Genomic DNA, 13461 nt, shown 5'->3' with positions numbered 1-13461 from the left:
CCTGGACAGTGGGAAGGGAGGAGGTAAAAGGGCATGTGTTGCATCTCCTGCGCTTGCACGGAAAGGTGCCAGGTGAAGGAGAAGGGCTGTTGGGGATGATTGAGGAGTGGACTAGGGTGTCGCGGAGGGAGCGGTCCCTTCGGAATGCTGAAAGGGGAGGTGAGGGGAAGATGTGTTTGGTGGTGGGATCACGTTGGAGGTGGCGGAAATGGCGGAGGATGATCCGTTGAATGTGGAGGCTGGTGGGGTGAAAGGTGAGGACAAGGGGAACCCTATCGTGGTTCTGGGAGGGAGGGGAAGGGGTGAGAGCAGAACTGCGGGAAATAGAACGGACACGGTCAAGGGCCGTGTCAACCACAGTAGAGGGGAATCCTCGGTTGAGGAAAAAGGAAGACATGTCGGAAGCATTGGTATGGAAGGTGGCATCGTCGGAACAGACGCGGCGGAGACGGAGAAACTGGGAGAATGGAATAGAGTCCTTGAAACCTTTTCATAGTTTCATTTCAGTGCTCCTTCTAACTCCACAAAAGTACTGCGGGGTGCTGGAAGGCCAGGCTCATCCTCCTCTGCTTCACCTCCCCCACCCCCCCCATCGACGTGCAGATGAGACCCACGGCCCAATTTAAAACCGGCCTTTGGCTGATGTCCTCAGGCGTACATCGCATCGCGCCGCCCATTTCGCACCGAAAACTGACGCAAGTTAAATTTCTCCCCCCGCTTCCCCCCCTCCATAAGTTCAAATGGACAACCAAGCTACTGCAGCTCTGTGAGTCAGAGCTGAAACAGGAAGTGCTCGTCATGTTATTGTAAATGACAAAAGGGATGTGGGCTACAGATTAGGAGGTGGGGTATGTTGGCGAAAGATTGAGAAAATTTATGACTACACGAGATCAAAGTCCTTTAAATAGACACTGGAAAATGACATCACACAAATTGGAATAAAATTGAAATGAGGACACCGTGGCCAAATAATGCACATTTTTTAAATTTTAGATTAGATTTGCTATTTTTTTGCTGTTGCTTTTGTTAAGAGTATATTTTCCCCAATCCCTCAATCTCCATTCTGGAAGCTTAAATGCAGATTGAGAAACTACTGTCAATCCTCCACTGATGGTTGTTCAAAGCCACACATGGGGATTCTGGTAACAACTCTCCTCCTGATTTTCCCCTCCTTTATGTTATTGTTTGGGCTGTCCCTTTTTGGAGTTAATTGGGCTCCCCTCAGTGTTTTCCCATAGTGCTGTTATTACCATTGTTGCTTGCTGTTCTAGTAAGGGCATGCTTTTAGTCAGTGGCAAGCTATCTATCTGACCCAAGTGTGGAAATCCCCCATCTCCTTTATGTAAAATTAATTGTCAGCTTAGTTCTTGGTAGCACTTTTGCCTGTGAGTCAGAAGATTGTGGGTTCAAGCTCCACTCTAGACTTGAGTATCTCATGGGCTGATACTTCAGTGCAATACTGAGCGAGCGCTGCATTGTTGGAGGGGCCGGCTTTCAGATCAGATGTCAGATCAAGGCGGACGTAGCAGATCACATGGACATTTTTCAAAGAGGAACAGGGAGTTCTCCAGTTGTCCTAGTTTATATTCATCCCTTAACCAACACTACCAAAAATAGAGTAACTGATCATTCATCTCATTGCTATTTGTGGGATCATACTGTATGAAAATTGGCTGCTGCATTTGCCTGCAAAACCAATCACTGCACCTCAAAAGTTGAGGATGAAGCTTTGTGGGATATCCCATGTAAATGAATTCCCTCTTTCCATTGACATGAGCCTTTTGGCTGCTGCTCCAGACCCGAGCCCATTACTTCTATTTCCCTTTTCCTTTCTCCCTCCCCCTGCCAGGCCCTTCTCTTCTGTCTCCTCTTCCTTTTCCACTTTTGCTAATGGACACTCCTTCATGTGGTCTGGCCAGATCTGCTGATGGATGGCTGAACCAGTTGTGCATCAGATACGCTCAAGTCTGTGCCCCTTGGACTTGTGGGAGTGAAGATGAGGACCATACCAGTGGGACCAACAGTGATAGGAGAGCAAAAGTTTTGCTGGGGACAAGGGCATCAAAGGTGGAGGAGAGGAAGTTGTTGAGCAGATCAACGCATCAACGTACTGCAAAATCTGGGCATTGTGCTTTGCAAGGCCATAGTACAAAGTGGTATCAGATCATTTTATAAACTGCATGAGATATCTTAATAAGGTTTACAATGCCTTTGAAAGCCTACAATTATTCGGTTTATGACAAAGTACATTGAGATGTGAAGGCCAAGGGTGTGAAATCCTGCGTTATCCCACTGTTGTAGATTGCATCAGTATTCAAGGTAACAGTTTCCTCTCCTGTTTCATAGGGTACCTTGGATACACCAGTGGATTTTCACTTGCCTGTATGATCTTCTTTCTAATTGTAGTAAGTAATAATTGTGTGTCTTTCAGCTAAACCAAGTACATTGTTACAAAGCTATGCCTCAAAAATATGCATTATTGGAAAAGTTGGAGAATGTTTGTTGGAATTTTTATATTCGATATGTGGATTAATGCCAAGTGTCGTTAAATATATTTAAGCAATAATGTTTATAAATGATTGGGGAGGGAAACATAAAGTGATTGTTTGCCTTGATTTCAGGTTATCTATAAAAAGACAGAGCTTCCATGTCCTTTGGTATCAACTAATTCTTCAAACTTTTCTTGTACAACCATGTGCATACCTAATTATTTTGTCTGGAATTCTAAGGTACCAAACTTTCTGTTTCATTATTAGTGTTCTAATATAAATGTATGCCTATTATTATTAGTGTTCTAATATGAATGTATGCCTACTGTTTTATTAAAGTACTAGCAGGGGGGGCCCGGCGTTGCCAGGGCAGTTTAGAGGGCCGCGCGGTTGACAGCTGGCCGCTGCCGCTCCCCCGCTCTGTGTGTCGGGCTGCGCGGTTGACGGCCGCCTGCTGCCGCTCCCCCGCTCTGTGTCTCGGGCCGAGCGGTTGTGAGGCCCGGCCTGAGTGACCCCAACTCAACTCCCGCTCCGGCGGGCCGACGCAGTCTCGGGCGGCGCGGTTGACGGCCGGCTGCTGCTGGTCCCCTGCTGTGTGTCTCGGGCCGAGCGGTTGTGAGACCCGGCCCGAGTGACCCCAACTCATCTCCCGCTCCAGCGGGCCGATGCAGTTGAGGAAAAGGAGGGGGGAAAATTGCGGCGAAGTTTTGGGAGGCTGCAGGAGTAGGTCCCGCCTGTGACGCACCGATTGGTCAACCATCAGGTCACTGAACTGTAGGATTGGTCAACCATCACATCACTCAACGCTAATGAGCGGATTTTTGAATGTTTTTTGTATACTGTCGGAACAATTTTTGCCTGACCAAAAAGTAAATATGCCTATGACACTCCCCTGATCATCAGCTTTCTTTTGATATAACATGTGTAGGTACGCTCTATAACTTTTGAGTGTATAGCGGACAGACAGACGGACAGACAAACCAACCGCTTTATTATATACTAGCAGAAGTGCCCGGCGGTGCCGAGGCTTTTTTGAGGGCATGTTGTTGTTGGAAGAGAGAGAGAGAGCGACTGTGGGGAAGAGAGAGAGCAACTGTGGGGAAGAGAGAGAGCGACTGGGGGGAAGAGAGAGAGCGACTGGGGGGAAGAGAGAGAGCGACTGGGGGGAAGAGAGAGAGCGACTGGGGGGGAAGAGAGCGACTGGGGGAGAAGAGAGCGACTGGGGGGAAGAGAGAGAGCGACTGGGGAGAAGAGAGAGAGCGACTGGGGGGAAGAGAGAGAGCGACTGGGGGGAAGAGAGAGAGCGACTGGGGGGAAGAGAGAGAGCGACTGGGGGGAAGAGAGAGAGCGACTTGGGGGGAAGAGAGAGAGCGACTGGGGGGAAGAGAGAGAGCGACTGGGGGGAAGGGGCAGGAGGAGGGGGGGAGTAAGGGCAGGGGGGGAGTAAGGGCAGGGGGAGGGGGGGAGTAAGGGAGGGGGGAGGAAGGGCAGGGGGAGGGGGGGCGGTGGGGTGTGGGGGGAAGGGGGCGGTGGGGTGTGTGGGGGCGGGAAGGGAGGGGGGGAGAAAGGGAAGTGGGGAGCCAGCAGACCCTTTCCCCTCTGCCGGCGATGGCTCTGCGAAGTTCCGTGCCGCCCCACGCAGTGACATGGCTCAGCCAGAGCCCCGCCTTACCGAGCAACGGCCTCCCGAGCCCCACGATCCCGCTCTCCTGAGTCCCGAGCCCCGCTCTCCCGAGCTACGCGCTCCCGCTCTCCTGAGCCCCGCGCTCGCCCGAGCCCCACCCCCCTGAGCCCCGCGCTCGCGCTCTCCCAAGCTCCGCTCCCCCCGAGCCCTGCCCCCCGCCCGAGCCGGCTTCAAGACCAGAGAGAGAGACGCCGCCGCGCAACCTACCACGTGAGGCCCGGCCGGACTCCAGTCGCGCTCCGGGCAGAAGTTGACGCGCCCGCCTTTACTAAGATGGCGGCGGTGGCAACGCTCGGCTCAGGCCCGCCCCCTCCAGCCTTCACAAAGATGGCGGCAATCGTGGGCCTTTTGTTGATCGCGACGGGAGGTGCCTAGCTCGGGCGTGGCTGGGCAACAGAGGCCCAGGCTTCGAGGCCTGGAAAAACGGTGAAAGGTAGGAAAATTATAGAGGTTAGAGAAAAGATTTACAAATTAATTAATTTTTTTTTAAAAACAATTTGGCCTAGAAATTCAGTCTGGCCACTTTTGGGGCGGTAAAGTCGGGCAGTCGCTAAAGTTAGCGCCCGCCGGAAAGTGTAGGCCACTTCGCCGAAATTCAGTAGATTTGGCCAAGAGTTTGGGCGAGCGCTGAAACTGGCGTTGCACTGCTATCTTCAGGCGCTAAGCCGGCGATGCGGACTGATAACGCCGAGGCCGGGCGCAGCGCAGGTGCGGTCATGTTTTGATTGACAGCAGACACCCTGACGCCGGCCAGCTCTTAAAGGGGGAAGGGTCGACTTTGACTGCTGCCACGCCCTGCATAGTGGGGCCCTGCAGCTAGGCCTCAACACTGCTGGTGGACCCAAATAGTGCCTGAAGCCATGGAGAAGGCCCGTGAACGAGCGCAGCGCTTCTCAGAGCATGCTTTGAGGGTGCTGGTTAATGGTGTGGAAAAGAAAAGAGAGATCTTGTGCCCGGACAGTGGCAAGAAGGCTCCCAGGAGGCAGTACAGGAGAGCCTGGAAGAAAATCGCCCACAGGGTGTCATCCACCAGCGATGTCCCCAGGAGTGCGGACCAATGCCGCAAGAAGTACAACGACCTCACTCGGATGGTGAAGGTGAGTACCCTTTCCAGTGTCCTCCTCATCCTTGCATGTGCACCTCACATTATGGGCAAAGGGACCTCAAAGGCCTAATGAGCAGCCCTCCTCCCACAGCTATGGCACTGGCATGATCATCAATAGCACTTTCTGCACTTAACACACTGGCCAAGCTATTCGACCATGGGAGGCAGTGCACACAGCAACAGGGCACCACACTGGCCAAGCTATTCGACCATGGGAGGCAGTGCACACAGCAACAGGGCACCACACTGGCCAAGCTATTCGACCATGGGAGGCAGTGCACACAGCAACAGGGCACCACACTGTACTTAGAGGCCGTCCTTTCTCTTGCAGGCCAAGCTGGCGCGGAATTTGAGAAGCCAGTCTGCCACCGGGGGAGGCCGTCCCCAGTACCAGGCGCTCAGTGAGCTGGAGGAGAGCGTGGTTCGACTCATGCGTGGCCGGGTGACTGGCCCTGTTGCCATTGGAGATGCGGACCCTGTACTGGGACCCACTGGTAAGGACATGACCGGTTGGACCTCTCTCGTTGCCCTTGCGCTTCAGATCTACATCCTTTCCCACTGTCCGACCAATGCGCATAATGCCACCACTCATGCCTCCCTCGCTGACGCCCTGTCCTCACTCTAAAGCTACTCTTGTGCCTTCCTGTTTTCAGCTGGTGAGGAGGAGGTGGTCCCTGAAGCTCAGAGTGCCAGGCCCTTGGAGGAGGAGGACGACGAGGACCAGGAGGAAGGCGGCACATCGGGGGAACCCTCATCCGCGCCAGGGGATGGCAATGGAGGGGAGACGTCTGGCCTGGAGGAGAGGCAGGGGGAAGTGTTGCAGGGGGGTGTAGCTCCTGGGCCCATTGGGGTCGAGGCACGCGGGAAGGGTCGGGCAGCACGGCGGCCTTCTCCCCAGAGGGGGGAAGTGTTGCAGGGGAGGGCAGTTCCTGGGCCCAGTGGGGTCGAGGCACGCGGGAAGGGTCGGGCAGCTCGGCGGCCTTCTCCCCAGAGGGAGGGTCCGCCCTCCAGTCCGGAGACGGTCCTCGCCCAGGAGGTGCGCCTCCTTGATGAGATGTCCGCGGCGTCGGAGCGGCGCCACAAGGAGTTCATGGGGGTTGTGGGACAGTTGCCTCAGGCCATTGAGTCCCTGGCTCATAGTGTGGTCGCTTTCGGGGAATCACAGGCCAGGGGGGTCGAGCAACTCGCGGCAGCACACGACAGGGGTGTCCAGCAACTCGCGGCAGCGCAGGACAGGGGTGTCCAGCAACTCGCGGCAGCACAGGACAGGGGTGTCCAGCAACTCGCGGCAGCGCAGGACGCGAGTCCATGAGTGGTGCCGTCCAGACACTGGCAGATCTGATGCGGGCACATACCAGGGCAGTTCGGGCACTCACTTCTGCCACACTCGCTGTGGCGCGGAAGCATCGCCAGGGCACCCGCCGCCCTGCTGCAGTACAGCGGTCTGGCCTCCACCAGATTGCTGCGCTTGCTGCACTGCCAGCCCGGCCGAGTGCCAGTGTCTCTGGCAAACAGCGCGTGCCTGGCATCAGCCAGCTTGCCCCCATTGGTGCAGCCGACACTGCCACTCCCCCAGCCAAGGTGCGACGAGCTGCTGCTGAGACTGATGCTGGCCAGCTGCAGCAGTCAGCAGCCGGCCCCTCCCGGGCCGGGCCTCGTCTAGGCCGACCCCCAAGGGCATCTGCCGTCACGCATTGTGGCCCTCATGAGCCTTCCCCCAGCCTTGCCACACCCACAGGGCTCAGGTTGAGGTGGAGCAGCAGGTCGGGCAGGGGCCGGAGAAGCCTGCATAAGGACTCGCCCTCTCGGCACACCCAGTAGAGTGTGGTGATAGCGGTTTTTTTTATATGGGGGTGTTTGTGTTCTGGGGGGGGCTTATTTTGGTAAGGCCGAAGATGAAGGCATTTTTTGTTTTTATGGGGGTGTTTGTGTTGTGGAGGGGGGGGGCTTATTTTTGTAAGACCGATGATGAAGGCCAATTGGATGGGCAAGTTTTGTTATTCCTCCCCAGGTTGTGGGAGTGACAGATGTTTTTGACTGTTTTTTGGGGGTCTCGTCTGTTTTTCTGTTTCATGTGGGAAGGGCCCTGAGTTTGTAAAATAAAGCTTTTTATTTATTCAGCATGTCCAGGTGTCATGTTTCAAGTGGTTGTTGCGTTAACCGGCTGAGGGCTTGCGGAGCGGCTGCATTCAGGTGCGTTCATTGCCACAGGCCATTCCCTGACAGGGGGCCTAGAAGTGTCGTTCAATAAGCCGCCGGCGGACGGCCCTTGGACCTTGTGGCTCCCTCCTGGACTGGTACTCCTCCTCCTCCTCCTCCTCCTCATGGTCCTCCTGCTCGTCCTCCTGAGGTGGTGGTGCAACGTCAGGTGGCAGTGCCTGAGTCCTGCGGATAGCCAGGTTGTGCAGCATGCAGCACACGACGACGAACTGGGAGACTCTATCCGGCGAATACTGTAGAGATCCGCCGGAACGATCCAGGCAGCGGAACCGTTGCTTGAGGACGCCAATCGTTTGCTCTATGATGTTCCTTGTGGCTTGATGGCTTTCGTTGTATGCCTCCTCCGCTGGGGTCCTGGGCGCGCGGAGCGGGGTCATGAGCCATGTACACAAAGGATAGCCCTTGTCCCCAATAAGCCATCCCCTTGGTGGAGGCTGTGCCTCGAACATGTCAGCCACAGTAGTCTGGCGCAGGATAAATGCATCGTGGCTGCTTCCTGGAAAGCGGGCATTGACAGCTAGGATGCGCTGCCTGTGGTCACACACCAGCTGTACATTGAGGGAATGGTAGCCCTTCCGGTTGCGGTAATCCTCGGCATTGTCGATAGGTGCCCGCATAGCCACATGCGTGCAGTCAATGGCGCCCTGCACCATGGGGAAGTCCGCGATCCTGCCAAATCCGACTGCACGCTGCTCCTGCCTCTCTAGGGTCATGGGGAAGGAGATGAATTGGTGTCTCCTCGCGAAAAGTGCATCGGTGACCTGCCGGATGCAGCGATGCGCGGCGAACTGGGAGATGTTCGCTATGTCCCCAGCAGCGGCTTGGAAGGAGCCGCTTGCATAAAAGTTCAGAGCCACCGTGACCTTCACTTCCACCGAGAGAGACGTCCTGCACATCAGCTGTGGACGCAGATCTCTGTGAAGCAGCTGGCAGATCTCTGCAACCACCTCCCTTCTGAAGCGCAGCCTCTTAACACAATGCGCCGCAGTCATGGTGAGATAGGACACCTGCTGCCGGTATTGCCTGAGTGGGTAAGGCCTACGTTGCCGACACCTGATGGCCCCTCTGCGTCTAGGCATGGCTGGCCCTCTCACACAGCGTCTGCGAGCCCTTCGCACATAATGCTGCAACTGAGGGTTGGAACCCCATACAGCCCCCATAATAAACTTGCAAACAGTGAAATCACAATGATTCAAATGTCAAAGCTCTGGCCAGAAGCCAAAAATACCTCTCCTATGTTGTCCCAAATCAGTAAGCTCTGTTCCTTGGTCTCTGTCCAGAAATCCAAAGCAGTAAAGTCATTGCAGCAAAATGGCTGGGCTTTATAGGTCAGTGTAAGTGCCCTTTAATTAGCGCTCCCCGAGGCCCACAGGGCCTCTGTTGCGTTCCACTTCACAGTTCTTAACAGCGCCACGCCCACATTGGGCGGGCGCCACTGAATTTCCGATTTGGGGCGCACAAACAGCGTTGCACGACGAAATGACGTCATAAGCTGCGCGCGCAGCTGAGCGGGTGCAAACACTTTGCGTCGGCGCTAAATGTCTACTGAATTTGGGCGTAGGCGCAGATCGGCCTGCGCCCGGGTGCTAAGTGCCTAGCGCTGGAAATATACCCCTCTTATGGCGTTAACGGCTGGCAAACGCAACTGAATTTCTAGGCCTTTGTGTTTTAAAAGCAACTTTTTTTTGCTGGAAATGTAGATTTGAAAAGAAACACGCAGAAAGTGGGAAAAAGAAATGAATAGTTTGGAATCAAGATGGCGGCCACTCACCTCATTTCAGAACGATAAGGCCCGCCCACACACGCACCGATTGGTCAACCGTCAGGTCACTGAAGTGTAGGATTGGTCAATCGTCCTGTCGCTCAACTCTAGGACGGCCCGCCCGCACGCGCGACGAATCCGCCCCCGCGACGCAGCGATTGGTCGACCGTCGGGTCGCTCGACCGTACGATTGGTCGACCTTCACGTCACTCGATGCTAATGAGCGGATAATGAGCGGAATTTTGAATAATGAGCGGAATTTTGAACGTTTTTTGGATACCGTGGGCGCAATTTTTGTCCGACCGAAAAGTAAATATGCTTATGACCGTTCCGGAATGGTAAGCTTTCTTTTGATGTGACACGCGTGTAGGTACGCTCTATAACTTGAGAGTGTATAGCCGGACAGACAGACAGACGGAAGGACAGAAGTATATAGAGATAGAAGAAGATATAGATTAATGCATTTCATCAGGCATTCCCAATACTAAGATTACATCTTTCTGTTGCAATGATTTGTGTCAGGAGATCTTGATTTAATTAATGTGATTTTAAAAGTTAACTCTACGTATGTAGTAGAAGGGAGACGGGGCAAAATGAGTGGATAGCTAACCTACGAGGCTCCTTTGCAAATCTGCAGTCATCAGCTCAAGAATGATGCTGGAAAAAAGCTTGGGAGCAAGAATAATATGTGGTGGAAGGAACCTCTGACGGGAAAGTCGTTTTAGAAAAGGGAACAAATATAACAGAGCCTCACAGCCCTTTGTGTTAAAAAGTTTCTCCTGCTCTCCTAAATCTCTTACATTTAATTGTATATCAATGTCCCCTCGTCCTAGACCCTTCAGCCACTGGAAACGGTGTTTCTACCTGTCCTGTCCCATCCCGTCATCATTTTAAACACCTCTATCAAATTACTCCATAATCTCCTCTGCTGTAAGGAAAACAGCCTCAGTTTTTCAAGCCTTTGCATTGTACTTGTATTTCTTAATAGAAGGCAGCATCCTAATGAATCTGCACGGTATCCTCAACATCCTTCCTATGCTTTTTTTAAATGGCCTTAACCACTTGAGATGTTGCTGTTAATGTCTTGTGAAACTGAACCCCCCAAATCCCTCGGCTCTTCAACACCAGCTAATCTTCACTCATTCAAAGCATAATTATTACTATTTTTTAACCAAAATGTACCACCTCACATTTATTGACATTGAATGCAATCTGCAAACATGCTTTCCCTATTCCAGCATCTTCTCAGTATTCCCTTGCAGCTTCCCTTGGTTTTCAGAATTATTTACTGTGCTTCTTATTTTAGTATTGTCTGCAAATTTATCTCTCGCCATATATCTAATATATTTCTATAGTATGACGAGCACCCAGTAGACCCGGGCAATGCTGGTACCTGCACTGCTCCACTGTTCATTGAACTCCACTCCCTGGGTGGTTAATTTCTAATGATATGAGAGAGCACGTGGCAAGACCCACTTTTTCCCAAATTAATAAGGCTCCATACTAGATTTTGAATGTGCCCAACTGTACATTGAACCGTTAGGGCACATTTCGAATATGGCTTTGTACCGGGCTGGAGATAAATACTACACCAGTTGCAAAGGCCAAATGCATTCCTGAGATTTTGCTGGTCACTTCTAGATCTCTAACAATGACTTCTTTGGGCACCCACTGAGGAACCTAGCAGCCACTTCCCCCATCTGTTTTTTTTCCCCCTTGGAGAAATGCTACAGCATTCACCTGGCATCCCTGCTCAGAATAGCTCTGAATAGCATATGGGAATTCAAATTTGTATCCTCTCGTTCTGTACTACTGTGCCTTACTCCGCCAATACATATATTAATACTGTTGTATTTTTGTATGTGGTGCCTGTAACCTTAAAAGCTTATTTTGCTGTTGGTTTTGGTTTAAGGTCATGCTTGAATTTGAACTGTTGTTTTATTTTATAGACAGTCTATGCTTTGCCCACTGTGGCCTTTGCTTTTGTGTGCCATCCATCAGTACTCCCCATCTACAGTGAACTTAAAAAGTAAGTGTATGCATTAAAATATTTATTTAATATATATTTGCAACTCTAGTGAGTTTGAGCACAAATAGAATAATCTTTGTTTTTCAGTCACACCTGCAAAAAAATGCAGTTTGTTTCAACTGTTTCCTTCATCTCAATGTTTATCATGTACCTGCTGACAGCACTCTTTGGATATCTGACTTTCTGTGGTAAGTACGAAAAATATTTAAGCATTTCCTGCCCAGGTTCAAAGCCTTGCTTTTAAATTGGTTTGCTGTTGGGATGTTACAGCTTGTCGTTATCATCTCATGGGATTTAGAAAAGTAGTAAAATGTTAGTATTGATTGCCAGCACTGCCATTGCATCCCATTGTTGCTCAAAGTCAAAGCAGGATTGGCCAAAATGATGGTAATGCTGACGTTTAGCTTCTGGAGGGAAATTGGAATGGCATCGGCATTAGCCAGACAGCAAGCACTAGTATGACTCATTACTATCTCCTCCTGTATTTTTTTTCAATTATTTTGTCAAATGATTCAATTTTCCAAGTGATATTCCTCAGGTTTTAACTAAAAGCATATACAGTATATGCCTTTTTTCAGAAACCAAACAGTACAAAGGAAACCTAGATATGGTTTCAGAGTTCAGATGCAATTGTTTTTATTTTCTTGGGGCTGGTGAAAAGAAGTGAAGAAATAATGTTACATAGGGGAATATCTCGTGAGTGGGCTTGTGGGAGGCCAGTACTTTAAATGTAAAATGTTGTTCCGATGAAACCTATTAGAAAACGTAAATTTATCTTCAACACCGAGAGAAAATAGTTAGGCTGAAGATATTTCACTTTCCCCAATGATTCCTTTACGAGCTGACTCTGTTATTTAATCAAAACTATTTTTTTCCCCTGGCTGGGGGGTCTAGAATGAGGGGTCACAGTCTCAGAATACGGGGTAGGACATTTAGGACTGAGATGAGGAGAAATTTCTTCACTCAGAGGGTGGTGAACCTGTGGAATTCTCTGCCACAGAAGGCTGTGGAGGCCAAGTCACTGAATATATTTAAGAAGGAGATAGATAGATTTCTAGACACAAAAGGCATCAAGGAGTATGGGGAGAGAGCGGGAATATGGTATTAAGATAGAGGATCAGCCATGATCATATTGAATGGTGGAGTTGGCTCGAAGGGCCGAATGGCCTACTCACGCTCCTATTTTTCTATGTTCTATGTTTCTATGTTTTTTAGATCTTTAGTAATATATGCTGAGCATTTAATTGAACCTGGGAGGTGGGTAATCGGTAATTAAGTTAGGTAACAGCAGTAACTAGAATTATGCACAAGAATTTTCTATGTTTATATGTAAATTGGAAAATGAGTTAAGGAAAGCAAAAACATTTAAACACCTGGTTACTTTTTCTTTCTTCATACAGGCAGTGTTAAAGAAGAGCTGCTTTCCTCTTACACTAATCATGGTGACAAAGTCATTTTGTTTGTTCGCTTGGCTGTAATTATAGCAGTAATACTGACTGTGCCTGTCCTTCTGTTCACCGTGAGTATTACTAGTTAATGTTGGGTCAGTTGATCAATATTATTTCGCAGATTTGTTTCAAAGTCTATAGAATACACACCATTGAACGGTCCTTGGACACCAATTGATTTCCCCTTGGCATTCTAACAGAAAACTGTTGTTCTGTAGGATGAGTTTAGACTGAGGTGCTTCAGCGATGAAGCTCATTAAATGGCACAATTGTGAGCAGCGTGCCACCAATTCATGACTAGAATTGCACACATCAGTAAATTCACAGCCTCAACTGAACAGCAGAGCAGATGTGTGGTAAGGGAAGGATCTCCTCTTAGAAGGGGGGGCAGTTTGAGGGAAAATCAGGCCAGGCCACTTTTGCACCTCTGAGCAGCCAGGAGTGGCAGGGTCAGAGGTTAGCAGTTCACATGCCTGACCTTCAGGAAATAACAAAAGACACACTAGATTTTCTGCTGTATAGGTATAGTTACCAACACTTATCTGGTTCATTACATTTTGTGCAATCGTCTTATTATTGCCATGCACTAGACAGTCCTAAAGGACGTAATAGAGCAGTATTCATATACATTTAATGGTGTTTATTTTAATGTAATAATGGGATAAAGGGAACTTCTACTCCCAATTAAGAGTCTACCTCTATGTTCTGTTTAGATTTTCTAGCT

The 13461-nt window shown here is 50.4% G+C and overlaps 1 protein-coding gene across 1 annotated transcript in view; it reads left to right on the top strand.

Moving 5' to 3' along the window:
- Nucleotides 1–12826, top strand: part of LOC147106355 (sodium-coupled neutral amino acid symporter 1-like) — a 28969-nt gene extending 16143 nt beyond the window's left edge. The window contains exons 4-8 of the mRNA XM_086009730.1: nucleotides 2347–2405; nucleotides 2622–2729; nucleotides 11210–11289; nucleotides 11377–11477; nucleotides 12690–12826. Coding sequence (XP_085865856.1) covers nucleotides 2347–2405; nucleotides 2622–2729; nucleotides 11210–11289; nucleotides 11377–11477; nucleotides 12690–12826 — 485 coding nt within the window. The remainder of the gene's footprint in view (nucleotides 1–2346; nucleotides 2406–2621; nucleotides 2730–11209; nucleotides 11290–11376; nucleotides 11478–12689) is intronic.
- The last annotated feature ends 635 nt before the right edge of the window (nucleotides 12827–13461 follow it).

Source organism: Somniosus microcephalus, chromosome 16 (genome assembly GCF_052327205.1).
Source record: "Somniosus microcephalus isolate GS21.2 chromosome 16, FLI_Smic_1.0, whole genome shotgun sequence".
In the NCBI taxonomy this organism is placed as follows: domain Eukaryota; kingdom Metazoa; phylum Chordata; class Chondrichthyes; order Squaliformes; family Somniosidae; genus Somniosus; species Somniosus microcephalus.
The sequence above is the reverse complement of the archived record's forward strand: the minus strand, read 5'-3'. Positions and strand labels throughout refer to the sequence as shown.